The 14955-nt window shown below is 53.7% G+C and overlaps 1 protein-coding gene across 1 annotated transcript in view; it reads left to right on the top strand.

The window, feature by feature from the left end:
- Megf6 (multiple EGF like domains 6) overlaps positions 1-10486 on the top strand; it is a 101053-nt gene extending 90567 nt beyond the window's left edge. Inside the window, exons 18-37 of the mRNA XM_028757797.1 lie at positions 1434-1559; positions 2071-2202; positions 2296-2424; positions 2532-2663; positions 3774-3902; positions 4009-4137; positions 4381-4509; positions 4838-4966; positions 5155-5283; positions 5844-5972; positions 6103-6231; positions 6323-6454; positions 6600-6728; positions 7244-7372; positions 8339-8467; positions 8640-8768; positions 9126-9254; positions 9346-9474; positions 10124-10252; positions 10482-10486. Of these exons, the coding sequence (XP_028613630.1) occupies positions 1434-1559; positions 2071-2202; positions 2296-2424; positions 2532-2663; positions 3774-3902; positions 4009-4137; positions 4381-4509; positions 4838-4966; positions 5155-5283; positions 5844-5972; positions 6103-6231; positions 6323-6454; positions 6600-6728; positions 7244-7372; positions 8339-8467; positions 8640-8768; positions 9126-9254; positions 9346-9474; positions 10124-10252; positions 10482-10486 (2462 nt within the window). The remainder of the gene's footprint in view (positions 1-1433; positions 1560-2070; positions 2203-2295; positions 2425-2531; positions 2664-3773; positions 3903-4008; positions 4138-4380; positions 4510-4837; positions 4967-5154; positions 5284-5843; positions 5973-6102; positions 6232-6322; positions 6455-6599; positions 6729-7243; positions 7373-8338; positions 8468-8639; positions 8769-9125; positions 9255-9345; positions 9475-10123; positions 10253-10481) is intronic.
- Positions 10487-14955: the final 4469 nt, after the last annotated feature.

The following is a 14955-nucleotide window of genomic DNA, read 5'->3' as shown; positions in this document are numbered from 1 at the left end:
GCACATGTACATGCACACATACACACACATATATACACATACATACATGCACTTATACATATACACACATGAACACATGCATATATACACATACATACATACACATACACACATGTACACACATTCATAATACACTCATGCACATATGCACATGCACACACACATGTATACATACATGCACACATATGCACACACATGCACATACATACATGTACACACACATTCATGTGCCTCTGTACACACACACTTGTAGCTTCCCTTCCCCACAAGCCTATGTCCTCCTTTTCCAGGTTCCCTGCCACATCTCAGGCCTAGTGTTCAGGAGAGCCTACTTCCCACCAGTGCTGGGGCCTGCCCCTGTATCAAAACCAAAATGAACCCCCCTTTTCCTTCCCTTAGTTTATTAAAGCCTCCAGTGCCCCCAAGGAGAGACCACAGGAAATGACATACATACTTTTACAGAAATGGCTCCTCTTGTTACTGGGTCTGGAAAGTATTACTGCCCTGAGTACAAGTCCATGCTCATTTGGTGGGGAGAGCTCCTGAGGCCTTGAGGGACCACCTCGCTGGCAATGTTGAGCTCTTTCCCTGGCATGTGCCACGTGTTTGCTGTGTGTGTGTGTTGTGCCCGATCCCCAGTGATGGCTGCTTGCCTGCTGGATGGACCTCTGCATCAGGCCTGCTATTTCATTCCAGCAAAGTGTAGAGTGGGCGGGAACTAAGTAGGCAGGATGTCTCCCATGCTTCCTAAGTTCCTACCCCAGTCTCATGCTCTGTTCTCCCCCAGCCCTGAGAGCATGGCTGTTGTAGGAAGCACAAAGATGCTTTACCAAGTGAGGCTTTCCAGTACTGGGGGCCATCACACGTACCAGGGAGTGGCCATATGCGTTCTTGAGGCCCTGTCTTTGGCCATTCCTATCCAGGACACCCTGATTCCTGTACTGCTGCGTTCTTTGATGTGACTTGAGTTTCAGAGTGTGGGGGCTCAGACATCTGGGGTCCTTCCTTAATCTTTGTATGAACCAGTTACTCCTTCCTACCCTACCTCTAATCCTGCCAGCAATGACTACAGCTCTGGGGCTGAGGAGCTGGGTATGAAGGGGAGGGGACCGGACTGGCACATCTTGGTTGACTTGACTAGAGGTGGCCCCCTGGAAGGACCACCTAGGGACAGGAACAGTCCCCCTGATCCTGGGAGCTCTCCAGAGCCCTGGATGACCTTAGTTAGGTTCTGCTGGACAGGCTGCTTGGTCCTCCAGCTGCCCTGCCCCTGCATCCCTGCCTATGGTCCAGACTGACCTCTCCCAACTCCCCTGCCTCCAACTCTGTTTCTATCCTCATAACCTGTTTGGGTCTTCCTGGGGCTGTAAAGAAAGCTCCCAGACTTAACAACTATGTACAGAGTCCCTGAAGTCACCTGCTCTCCCCTACAGAGTGCCCAGTGGGAACATTTGGTGTGAACTGCTCAGGTTCCTGCTCCTGTGTGGGAGCTCCCTGTCACCGAGTCACAGGGGAGTGTCTGTGCCCACCAGGGAAGACTGGGGAGGACTGTGGAGCCGGTGAGTGGCAGCCGAATGCCCGGACAGCCCCAGCCCTGGGCTGTGTTTGAAAATACCATCCCAGACCATATTTAGGGACCCCTGATCCCAGATCTGGGCTGCTTGGAGACCCACCATAGACCATTTAGGACCTTAGCCCTTACCCTGAAGTGTTAGGTTTTTTCACAGTAGCTTCAGGGATTCATTCTGGAACAAGATGGACTATGGGTGGTGTCAGCAGCTGTTCATGGCCTTGCAGGGTGCTCTCCTGGACCATCAGCTCCCTCATGGAGCATTTGTCTCTCTAGCAGGCTCTTTATTTGGCTGTTGAGCTATCCCTGGGGTTGGAGTAGGTGGGTGCCCTGCAGCCCTGGGGTTCTGAAACCTGCCTCTTTCCTGGGCAGTCTTTTATGGCAACAGTGGTCTGTTTCTGGTTGTGGTAAGAGGGACCTTCAGTGCTGTGTCAGGCACACAACAGCGTGCCAGCTAGGGCACTAGGAAAAGAATAGCTAACCCTAGGTGTGGGCTCTAGATTGTCCCGAGGGCCGTTGGGGACTTGGCTGTCAAGAGATCTGCCCTGCGTGTGAGCACGGTGCCAGCTGCCACCCTGAGACTGGAACCTGCCTTTGTCTCCCTGGCTTTGTTGGTAGCCGCTGCCAGGATGGTGAGTATAACTCGGGTCTGACCTCAGCCTCAGCCTGTGGACCTGGGTGGGCACACCAGGCTGCTATGCTCACCCTTTTTTTACTGCCAACAGCTTGCCCAGCAGGCTGGTTTGGGACTGGTTGCCAGATGAGGTGTGCTTGTGCCAATGATGGGCATTGCCACCCAGCCACTGGACGCTGTAGCTGTGCCCCTGGGTGGACTGGCCTCAGCTGCCAGAGAGGTATGAAAGTCCTTTGTCCACTGGTCCTGCCCTTGCCCGTGCTTCAAGATGCCCTGTGTTCTGATGTGGCCATGCAGCTCACAGGGTAACTCTGGGCTCTGTTGCAGCCTGCGACAGTGGACACTGGGGTCCTGACTGTGTCCACCCTTGCAACTGCAGCGCAGGCCACGGGAACTGTGATTCTGTCAGTGGCCTCTGCCTGTGTGAGGCTGGCTATGAAGGGCCCCGGTGTGAACAGTGTGAGTACCAGCCTGCTGTTTGTAACCCCCTCTCTCAGCGTGCACGTAGGCACGTGCATGCATATAACCACACACACACACACACACACACACACATGCACACTTGCACATTCACATACGTGTAGCTGAGTATTCTGGTGCACACATACCATGCATGTGCATGTACTGTCTCCCACTGGTCAGTGAGACTTAGCAGATGGGAAGCCAGGGAGGTCCTGTGAATTCATTTTTGAAAGAGATAGTCTTTTCTCTATCCCGGCTAGCTCCCAAATAAATGAGACAGAGCCTATAAGATTTATTTGATAAGCTTTATGGCACAAGAACTGGGCAGTCATTGATTTAGTATAATCCTCTAAGCTAATCTGGCTACCTTCCAGCCAAAATCCCCAAGATGCTTGCATTTTAGTATTGATTTGGCATTTTCTACGCCAAGTGTTTTTCCAAGATGTCTTAACCCCCTTCTCATAGTGTATTCTCTCTCTCTCCCCTCCTCCCTCCCTCTTTCTCTCCCCTCCTTCCCTTCCTCTCCCTCTCCTCTCTCCCCCCCTCTCTCCCGTTCCCTCCCTGCCTCCCTCCCTCCTTCCCTCCCAGCACTAGAATCTGAAGTTCAGCCCTATTCTCTCTTCTGCCCAGCCATTGCCCAATCAGCTTTTATTGTCAAATAGGAGAATAAACAGGTAGCAATGTTTAAACAAACTTGAAACAGGAGATACTTAGAGTAAGCATTACAGTACCATGTCCGGATTGCATCCAGGTGTAGGGGCAGAGAAACCAGCATTTGAATGATACAATTGCACAAAACATTCTGCCTACACTGTCCCAGCCCGGGAGGAAAGGAAGAAGGTCCTTAGACCCCTGTATGCTTCCAAGACTTGTGGATGGGCTGTGTGTGGGTCAGGGTACCTGGCCTTAGAGACAGCCGTAGGTGAGATCGTACCTGGGTCCCAAAGACAAGGTCTGGGACTCTTACCTCCCATCTGGGGAAAGGGTAGAAGGAGTGTATGGTAAGGTCAGGCATCCCCACTGTTGGGAGAAGAAGGGCTTCTTCGTCAGGGGCACTGGCCAGACTTGCTGTCCTGGTCTGACGTGAGGCTGGCCTTTGTGTCTCAGGGTGTCGGCAGGGGTACTTTGGGCCTGGCTGTGAGCAGAAGTGCAGGTGTGAGCACGGGGCCGCCTGCGACCATGTCAGTGGTGCTTGTACCTGCCCAGCTGGCTGGAGGGGAAGCTTCTGCGAGCATGGTAAGCTGAGTGCAGGCTGGGCCCTGAGTGCAGGCTGGGCCCTGAGTGCAGGCTGGGCGGGGATCTCTGCCTCTGGGCCTCTTGTGATTGCCACCTCTGTCTGTAGCCTGTCCTGCTGGCTTCTTTGGGTTAGACTGTGGCAGTGCCTGCAACTGCTCCGCCGGGGCCCCCTGTGATGCCGTCACTGGCTCGTGCATCTGCCCAGCTGGCCGCTGGGGCCCACGCTGCACCCAAAGTATGTAAGGGGCCTCATCCTGGGTACTGTGGGGACCATGGGTCCTTCATGGGGGGGAGGGGGAACATCCCTAAGGCATCCAACTGAGGACACAGCCTTGTCCACGAGGTTCCAAGTATCTATCCTTCTTATGGCTGCTCTGCTGAGAGGTGGCCCTGACACCCTGGCAGATCTACCCAGGGCCCTGGCTCCTCCTGCGGCAGTCCCCTGTCTATGTTCCCGACAGCTCCTCTCCTATTGCAGCTTGCCCACCCCTCACCTTCGGGCTTAACTGCAGCCAGATTTGTACCTGTTTCAACGGGGCCTCCTGTGACCCTGTCCATGGGCAATGCCACTGTGCCCCTGGATGGATGGGACCCACCTGCTTGCAGGGTAAGTCTTGTGTAGGAGTTCAAGGTCCAGTCCTGGGTGATGGCGTCTCAACGAGTCCATGGAGGGACTTAGGTACAGTGCTCATCTGTCAGCATGGCTTTTCAGGGAAGTTGGAAAGGAGCTTGACTGTGACCTTTAGTGTCATGCCCTGAAGGCCAGGTTGATGGGTCCAGGACAGGCCTGGGCGTTGACATCACAGAACTAGCCAGACTGACAAGGTTCCAACTTGAAAGTCAGATTGAGCTCTGGGGATGTGTGGAAACGTATGGAACTCTAAAGGTCTCTGCTGGCCAGATGCTGAGGCTTGCTTCTGCTTTCTGGGTCTCAGCCTGCCCGGCTGGCCTGTATGGCAAGAACTGTCAGCATTCCTGTCTGTGCCAAAACGGAGGGAGCTGTGACCCCATCTTGGGCCAATGTGTGTGCCCAGAGGGCTGGACCGGCTTGGCCTGTGAGAATGGTGAGCTGTCTGGCCTGGGTGGTAGACGTCCTTCAGGCCAGGAGGATGGCCTGTCGAGGGGGGGCAGCATGCTATGGGTGGCTGTAGTGTCTTCTCTTCCACCCAAGGTACAGGAAGGTTGGGCTGGTGTCTCCTGGGCAAAGCTTTAGTCCAGAAAGTTAGACCCTCATCCCTACCTACTTTTGCAGAGTGCCTTCTTGGACACTATGGCGCTGGTTGTCGGCTCAACTGCAGTTGCCTTAATGGGGGCATATGTGACCGGCTTACCGGTCACTGCCGCTGCCCAGCTGGCTGGACTGGGGACAAGTGTCAGAACTGTGAGTGGGGTCTGGGAAGCTGGGAGGTTCTGCCAAGGGTGACCTGATTTTACTCTCACCAAAGTGGCTCACTGTTAAATGGGTTCAGGGCCTTCCTGCTAAGAGGCTAGCCTGATTGGCTGGTTGGCTTCTGTTTTGGAGAGAGGCTTCAGAGAGAAAGCCGTGGTCTCCAGATTTGAAGCCTGTACTGCCCAAGGCTCCATGATTCCAAGATGATGCCCAGGCTGTGGCTTTTCTGCCCATGGTCCTTGTTCATCCTCTAGACCTCAAACCCCCTCAGTATCTGGACAAGTGGACACTGGGCTGGATACTTACCTGTCTGACCTCTCTGAGTATTCCCCTCTCTGTTTCCCCTTCTGCAAAGCCACAGCCTTGTAGACCCAGCCTAGAGAACCCCTTGCTTAGACCCAACCCCGGAACCCCCGATGCTGGGAAGCCACGTTGGGAGGCCTCAGGGAGATCCAGTGACTCTTCTGGTCCCAGCCTCTCCTTCTCCCTCCATTTCCATGGGCCCTGGATCTGTGTAATTCCCGCCCTTCTGTCCGTCTCTCACACTACAGCCTGCGTCAATGGCATGTTTGGGGTTCACTGCGAGGAGCACTGTGTCTGCCGGAAGGGTGCCACCTGCCACCATGTCACAGGGGCCTGCCTCTGTCCCTCAGGATGGAGGGGCTCACACTGTGAACAGGGTAAGCAGAGATAACAGTTCATGGACCGTTGGGAGGGAACTGGGAGAGAGAGCTGGTGCTGCATAACCACCTCAGGGGACCCCTCTGCCCCATTCCCAGAAAGCTTACCTCATTTCTACACTTCCCACAGCCTGTTCACGTGGCTGGTTTGGAGAGGCCTGTGCTCAGCGTTGCCGATGCCCACCCGGTACCTCATGCCACCATGTCACTGGGGAGTGCCACTGTCCACCCGGTTTCACTGGGCCTGGCTGTGAGCAGGGTAGGTGCTCCACCAACACCTGCTTTGTGGAGAGGGACAACGGGATTCCCGAGGGTTAGGCCAGGCCTGACCCTAGTTGATCTATACCTAGCCTGCCAGCCTGGAACCTTTGGAAAGAACTGTGAACACCTGTGCCAGTGTCCTGGTGAGAACTGGGCCTGCCACCCTGCTTCAGGGACCTGCGTATGTGCTGCTGGTTACCATGGCACTGACTGTCAGCAACGTGAGTCAGGGGATCAGGGGTCCTGTCTGCCAATCTGGTATGCAAGGTGGAGGGGGTAGCTCTCAAGGTTGCTGTGTTCAGGGATGCTGCATGTTTGACTCCACCTCCAGCTTATATAGCAGACCCCCTCTCTCTCTCCCTGCAGGATGCCCATCTGGGCGCTATGGGCCAGGCTGTGAACACATTTGTAAGTGTCTCAATGGTGGGACCTGTGACCCAGCCACGGGAGCCTGCTACTGCCCTGCTGGGTTCCTTGGGACAGACTGTAGTCTTGGTGAGGATCCAGATTGAAGGGCTGAGTAGTATATTGCTGAATTTATGGGGAAGTAGGCAGGGTCCTGCTGGCCAGCCTATGGGAGGACAGTGCCCTGCACACTTGCTTCCCTGATTCTGTAGTCCCCTGTTGCTGATCTAATCTAGACTGGCATTGAGGATGGTGTGTAGGGCATCTGTGTGACCCCAGAAGGCCCTGGCTTCTGGCCGGCTCTGTCCCAGATAACTGAGCACAACCCTGTAGCCAAGCGTCCTACCCAGGAAAGGGACTTTCTCCTGGGTCACATGGGGATGTTCCCATTTGGAACCCAGGCAGAGCTGGGGAGTGTGGCAGTGTGTCTCTGTCGAGATGGCCTGGGGTCCAGCTCCCAGCAGAGCCTCTTCATGGAGGAAGATGGAGAATGCTGGGAATTGGTGTTTTGACCCTGTCTCTACTGTCCTGTCACTCGGGCCGGTACAGCCTAGGACAGGTGTGGTCCAAGAGAGAAGCAACTACTTACCTGGCCCTCTCCACAGCCTGTCCACAGGGTCGCTTCGGTCCCAGCTGTGCCCAGGTGTGTACGTGCGGGAAAGGGGCGGCGTGCGACCCGGTGTCGGGGACTTGCATCTGTCCTCCCGGGAAGATGGGAGTCCACTGTGAGCACGGTGAGTGTCAGCTGGGGGCTGAGCATGCACAGAGTTCACTGATGTGTCATTGAGCTATGAAGCAGGCTCCTGAAATGAACTCATCATGGGAGGGGGGTGTGCCCATTCCCCAGGGACTCAGTCACACTCACTGCCACTGTGAATTCCCCAGAAACCTCGGGGCTGAGAAGCAGTCCCTTACCACGTAGACTGCCTGCCCTGCTGGCAAACCGGCCATCCTATGCCAACTCAGGGCCCCACCCACTCAGGACTCTTGAGAGTTGGTTCATTCAGTGGCCTGCCTGTTCATGTCTCTGTGGCCAGCGGAATCCCTCCTGAGCCTGTAGAATTTGTGTCCCGATGTCTTCTCGGAAGGGTATTTCCTGGTCCTTTTACTCCAGGCCCAGGGACCCCAGCAGACACAAAGCTGGAATAGTGACAACCAGGGGACAGTGGTCATGACCCACATCTGTGTCAGTGTGCCCGGACCCAAGCACACTCTCAGCTCCTCCCTGAGTCCTCACAAAGGCTGTTCTCGTAACCCTTGTTCTCAGCCTAGGACTGGTGTAGTCAGATTAGCAGTCCAAGGCCAGGCTGTAGCCCGGCTGCTACCTGGTCCCGCCCCACTCCTAGGAAAGATAGCAGTGTTACAGGGTGGTCAGCAGGCCACCTCTGAGTACATACGGCTGATCGTGACTGATTCTAGGTCTCTAAGGCACACAAGAGTGATTGGAAGCCTTCCTGACTCTGTGCTGGTTGTGCAGGTGCTTACTCCCTGAAGAGAATGGTCCCTGTTATCTTAGAGTGACCCTCAGATCAGACCTGATGCTGGCTGCCCAGGATTCTGAAGGATTCTATGAGGGAAAAGCCCGCACCAGGCAGCTCAGGAAGCATTTGTCGAATGAATGTCAGTCTGTGTGGGGACATGTCTTGAAAACACGTCCAACCCTGGTCAGAGTTCGCAGTTGTGCCTGCCTCTGCCCCTAGGCTGTCCCCAGGACTGGTTTGGCAAGGGCTGTGAACTCAAGTGTGCCTGCAGGAATGGAGGCCTGTGTCATGCTACCAATGGCAGCTGTTCCTGCCCCTTGGGCTGGATGGGGCCATACTGTGAGCATGGTGAGTGTATGTGTATGGGGTGGTGGGACTGAAACGTCCACCTGAATATCGAACGGGGTGGGGGTCTTGCTCTGGACCCTGAGAAGAAGGCAGAGTTTGGGGGCCTGGGAGGCTGTGTAGGGGCAGTGAGTCAGGGAGCACCTAAGAATCCATTTGTCCCGTCCCTGTATAGCCTGCCCTGCTGGGCGCTATGGTGCTGCCTGCCTCCTGGAGTGTTCCTGTCAGAACAATGGCAGCTGTGAGCCCACCACAGGTGCTTGCCTCTGTGGCCCTGGCTTCTATGGTCAAGCTTGTGAACACGGTGAGTGGGATTGTCCCCTTCCCTGTGTATACCATTAAGGCTGGTCCTGGCTCGTGAACAGAGGCCATTTTCTCAGTCATTGCTCATGAGGAGAGATGGGATGACCAGGCTCTGAGGCTGGAGGTGTCTTCTCAGGGTCACACAGGACAGATGGACATGAGCTCCCATGGTAGCCCCATCTGATGCCTCTACCTTGCTATGTGAGCCCTGAGGCGTATAGTGGGAACTGAGAGGGAGGGAGGCTAGGACACATAGGAAAGGGCCTCTCTCAGGTCTTGGATTTGGTCCTTTGCCCACTCTGGGAAAATGAGGGGTTTCTGCTGCCTTTGACTCAGCCTAACTAGGATCCTTCTCCAGCCTGCCCCGCCGGCTTCCATGGATCTGGTTGCCAGAGAGTTTGTGAGTGTCAACAGGGTGCCCCCTGTGACCCTGTCAGTGGCCAGTGCCTCTGCCCTGCTGGCTTCCATGGCCAGTTCTGTGAGAGGGGTGAGTGTTTCCGGCCCCCACCCGACCCCTGTACCCTTTCCTGTCTTGGTTAATTTGGGGGAAGGGAACACTGATCCCGTTGGCTCCACAGGGTGCAAGCCAGGCTTTTTTGGAGATGGCTGCTTGCAGCAATGTAACTGCCATGCAGATGTGCCCTGTGATCCCGTCAGCGGTCTCTGCCTTTGCCCACCAGGGCATACAGGAGCCACATGTGACCTGGGTGAGTGTGGGCTCCTTCCCAGGATGGCATGTGAGGCTAGGTCTACACTAACAGCAAATATCAATCATGTGGGTTGGCTGCCTGCATGCCAGGCCTCAGACTAGGCATGGTGCCCTTCTGTGATCTCTGCTTAACCCTTCAGCCTTCTCTGAGGGATGTGGCAGTGGCCAGAGCATGATATACCAAGCATAGACATCCAGAAGAATTGCCAAGGCTAGGGTCCTGCTCTGTTGTGGCCTAGAGTCTTGAGACTCTGGCCCCAGTGAGGTAGAAATATGTCCGTTATTTAACAATAATGGCCATGACCCTTTCAGACCAGACTGCCCGAGGATGGGGGCTGTCCTTCTGGGACTGTAAAAGTGACCTACTGACTTTTGGATTCATCCAGCAGCTGTGGCTTCTGATTCACCAACCCAGGCACCAGGCAGGAATGTGTGTGAGCTGGTGCTTCTCCATATAGGGGCTCAAGGTTATAGAACACAGATGTTTTAAAAGTGGGTAGGAACTGTTATCCTTTTCAGGGGAAACTGAGGCCCACGGTCTTCTCTCCTCCTTTCCCGTAGGACATTATTCCACCTGAGCTTTCTACCCAGGTCCAGGCAGATGTGATGGTGCTCATGTTTCTCTCTCCCACCTCCTGCCTCTACAGATTGCAGAAGGGGCCGCTTTGGGCCGGGCTGTGCCCTGCACTGTGATTGCGGGGGTGGGGCCGACTGTGACCCCATCAGTGGGCAGTGCCACTGTGTGGACAGCTACACGGGACCCACCTGCCGGGAAGGTGAGTCAGGTTCCCAGGGGAGGAATTGAAGACTCCCAGCTCTGCCCAGGAATCCATCCCTTGCCCTAGTACCAAGTGGTGGAGTGAGACCAGTCAGTGAGAAACTTGACCATCCCTTCCTGGCACCCAGAGTCCACACAGCTCCCGGTGGTGATGTATAGGCCTCAAGCTACTTATCATGGCAGGAACTGGTTGCACTGCCAGCCTAGAGCACCAACCCTTTCCCCAGAGTGACCCTGCAGATTACAGTGTGAGCTCACAGATCCATATGCAGGTACGGCTGGTCCATTCAGTATGGGAGGGTGTGCATACGTGTATGCCCATGTATCTGTGAGCAACAATGTATATTCGGCAGTATATGCATGTATATCCAGTGTTGTGAGCTACTACATGTGCCAGCACATCAGAGCAGTGACACAAGCATGTGGGACAACTACGCATGCACTGTGTGTGTGTGTGCACTCCAGGTATGTACGCGTGCACACATGCATGTGTGTGTACTGCAGGTGTGTATGTGCACTCCAGGTGTATGTGTGTGTGCATGCTACAGGTGTACATGCACTTCAGGTGTGTGTGTGCACTCCAGGTGTGTGTACATTCCAGGTCTGTATGCATTCTCCAGGTGTGTCCTGCTCATGTGTTTGCTCTAGGTATGTGTGCACTTCAGGTGTGTCCTGCTCATGTGTTTGCTCTAGGTGTGTGTGCACTTCAGGTATGTGTGTGTGCACATCCTCCTGGTGCATGTGTGATCCTTCCCAATACCTCAGCAGACTGGGACTAAGGAGTCAAGAGACACCATAAGTGCTTGGACTATCCACAGGGGTGTCATGCTCCTCCCCACACACCTTACAGTCCTGCAGAGCAGGCCTGCATCTTCTTGGTGTGTACTCACGGTACATGTTCTGTGGGTGCATCGGTCTTAGTTATGCATTTCCTGGGTAAGTATGTGTCCCATGTATACATTCCTCAGGCATATTGTGTTCTAGGTATGTGTTTCCCCAGTGTGTGTGTGCTCCGTGTGTGCATGGCTTCAGGTCTACTCGTGTGCCCACATCTTTCATATGCATATGCACGTTCTGGTGATGTCTATTCACCAGGTGTGTGAACTGTGTTGAATTCAAATGCATTGTTACAGTGCATGCCTGTGCCAGGTATGTACACTCCAGTCCATGCGTGTACTCATGGCTTATTGTATACTTGTGCCTGTGTGTGTACCCACATGCAGAGCTGAGGCAGTAGTTCCTTGACCCCCAAGTCCCCGAGGCTCTGCGGGACTGTACCTTTCACTTGCAAGGCAGAACTGGAAATACTGCACCCCTGTGGATAGCCCAGGCCTGGTCTGCTGCAGGTGTTGAGAAGGGTCTCTGCAGAGGGAGGAGGGAGGCTAGCTACAGTGCTCTACAGAGTGGGTCATGGTAGAGATGAGAACCCAGACCCAGGAGTCCTCAGCTTAGAGACCCCCAGTGTAGACTGCATACTGTGTATAAGTGAATTACTTTTAGCCTCTCCAAGGTGGTCATGGCTTCAAACTGTTAATAGCTGTTAACAGATGAGCAAGGTGGCTGTTTAGGGTTAGGTTGCAATTTGCTGACTGGTGCCTGGGTACATAATGCTACCCATGGTGACCCCCCCCCAGTGGTCAAATGTGGTACTACACCCTAGGGCATCCTCATGTACATTTAGGGCCTTGAGGCCATTGGGAGTCCTGGGCCAGCCATTTTCCCTGGGGTGGCATTATCTTGATCTTGGGCAACCAGCCTCAGAGCCCTGCTCCCACTCTTCTTGGTAGTTGGCAGAAGGAGAGCTGACCAGACCCCCCCCTGCTTACAGTAAGGTGGAGAAGGTTGTGTTGGTGGATATCTGGGGTCCCAGTGGGTGTGGGTAACAGATGCCTTACTGCCCCAGTAAGCACTAACTCAGAGGAATGCCCACAGAGGTCTGTCCTGTCCAGCAGGACATTAAACAGGGGTCTGGGGAGGTCACCTGAAAGAGAGCGGGGTGGAGGGGAGCAGGCATAGACACAAGAAAGTCACGACCTGTCTATAATCTGATCAGATCGTAATTTTACTTTTGCACACACAGGTTATATACACATAAAGGCAGGATGTGGGGAAGGGGATGACGCAGGAGTGTGGGAGTTCAGGGGGAGTACAGATATCTTCCAGAACAGAGTGTCAGCTGGGTGAAGGTTCAGGGGACAGGACACCATGACTCCAACTATGATTCACTTGTCTTTATCTAAGTTGGTACTATCCACCAAGGTTTCCTATCTTACAAGGCCTATGAGTACCCAGGCTTGGCAGCCTTCCACCAAAGCTTTTGTTTACAATAACTCCCAGCTATCTGTTTCAGTGATTTTCCAGAGACCCAAGACTTGGTGCGAGCGGGCATGTATGTCAGGCCTATTGCTGACTTTAGGCCTATGGCTGATTTTAGGCCTTCAGTGTATAAGCAGGGTGGCTCCCAACAGAGGTCCACTATTGTGTTCCAGCCCAAGGGACCCAGGCCTCTGCTGGTGACTGAGAAGACATAGGTGGGACTTCTGGATCCACAACTCTCCTGGAAAGCCATGAGTTCCTGGACAGCTATGGATAGTCACTCAGCCTCATGTCAGGGCTCTGCGGTCACGGGGAAGAAGGCCTCCTTTGGACACAAGGAATCCAGGGAAGTGAACTGGACCTCGGGCCACTGTTTACATGGGGACCCTGTAAGCTGTGCTGTGGAATCCTGGCCCTCTTCAGGGACCTGGGATGGGAGCAAGGTGGGAATAGCCAAGGCTCCACCTGCTTGCCAGGTCCTTCTGGTGCTAGGCCATGAACTGCTGCGGCCAGCCAACTGTTTACCTGGAAATGTAGTCCAGCCTGTATTTATGTAAGGTATTTATGGGCAATTCCACTTGCCTTTATGGTCCTGGGTCAGCTGGAAGCTGCCTGATCCCAGAAGTCAGGCAGTGGGCTGTTGGGGTCTCCAGCAATTGGGATCAAGGGTTTTGTAAAGCCCAGTGAGTTAAAGGCACAGTGGTGTCCTCATGGCCTGGGTTTTTGTGCTTTCCATAGACTCTGTAGGTCCTTCCAAGAGCAGCTGGCATGAGGGTTCTCGGATGAGAACCTCCTGTACCCCTCTAATGATAGGAATGTTGCACCGGTCACATTGGGGGGTCCTTCTGGCTCTGGGGAATGAGGCAGTGCCTGGTCAAGGTGAATTGTCCCAGAGAACACACTGGTGCCTAAGACACCTCCAGAGACCTAGAAGGTGGCTTGTCCAGAGACTACAGAAAGAATGTTCCAGAGGGAGGAGGGCAGGCCTGGCGTGGAAGGAAATCCATGCTTAACCCAACAGCCCACTTCTGCCTCAACAGGGTGATCAGTATCACAGATCCACAATCCCTGGGGATTGAGGCTGATACCTCAGGTAGAAGAGTATAGCTCAGAGCAGAGTTGCAGGAGGGATGGGGGAAGGGCCCTGGGAACAGCAGAAATCGGAGGATGGCTGGACTTGGATCTGAGACTCTACTCCCACCCAAAGAAGCCTCTTCTTTTGGATCTGGGTGGTAGCTGTCTCCTCCCTTTCCCACTGCATCCAAAGCAGCTGAAACCTCCAGGGACACTTCAAAGGCTACTGTGGGATGGTCAGTAGTGGGAGCAAGTCAGTTGGCCGCTGTACAGACACTTAAGTAAAGGCAGAGGGTTGGAGCAGAGAGTGAGGAAGAGCTTTGTGTAAACGTGAAGCAGGCAGTATGGGGAGGAAGGAGGAATTCTAAAGTGCCCAGAGGGGAAAAGGATTAAGAATCGGATTGGCCAGAAACTCTACAAGGGAAAGGATGACAGACAGGAAATGGTGATGAGGTCACTGGTATTGAAAAGTTAGCTGGGTGGGGCAGTGGTGGCGCATGCCTTTAATCCCAGCACTTAGGAGGCAGAGGCAGGTGGATTTCTGAGTTCAAGGCCAGCCTGGTCTACAGAGTGACTTCCAGGACAGCCAGGGCTACATAGAGAAACCCTGTCTCGAAAAACCAAAAAAAAAAAAAAAAAAAAAGAAAACCAAAAAAAAAAAGAAAAGTTAGCTGGATATAATTTTATACCCAGCTAAACAACCACCAATGCCCACAGGTTCACCCATGTCTAATTTGGAAATATTCCTGGGAAGAGGAATTCACAGCACATCTCCTACATGGCCATCATGAGGAGAACTGAAGTTGTCCTTCTAAACAACAGGTTAACCCCAGACCCATTCACCATGGGGTAGTGCAAGGGAAGTTGGAGACAGGGTGTCACTGATCCACTGTGAGTGGCAGGCAGGGAGGCAGCATCTGTAGCCAACAGAGATAAGAAATAGAGTGGCCCACTTCCAGCCCTCTTGAGTACTGGGGTCCACCCAGGGATGGGAAGGAAAAAGCAGACTAACAGGGCCTGAGCAGACTGAGGTCCAGACTTCACTAAAAGTCATATGATCTTGGCTGGCAAGGTAGTTGAGAGAGTTAAGGCCCTTGCCACCAAACAAACTTTAGTTTATTTCCCAAGTGGTAGAAGGAAATTAGTGACTTCTGCCAGTTGTCCTCTGATCTCCTCATATAAACCCTCAATAAATAATGCAAGTAAAGTTTTTTCTTTAAGGAAAGTCACAGTATCTAGCCTGTAAAAGCCAGCCGAAAGGTAGAAATACAATCATAGCAAAAAGAGCTGGGGAAGGATTTTTTTTTTTAA

This window comes from Grammomys surdaster, unplaced genomic scaffold (genome assembly GCF_004785775.1).
Source record: "Grammomys surdaster isolate TR1022 unplaced genomic scaffold, NIH_TR_1.0 126185, whole genome shotgun sequence".
Lineage (NCBI taxonomy): Eukaryota > Metazoa > Chordata > Mammalia > Rodentia > Muridae > Grammomys > Grammomys surdaster.
The sequence above is the reverse complement of the archived record's forward strand: the minus strand, read 5'-3'. Positions and strand labels throughout refer to the sequence as shown.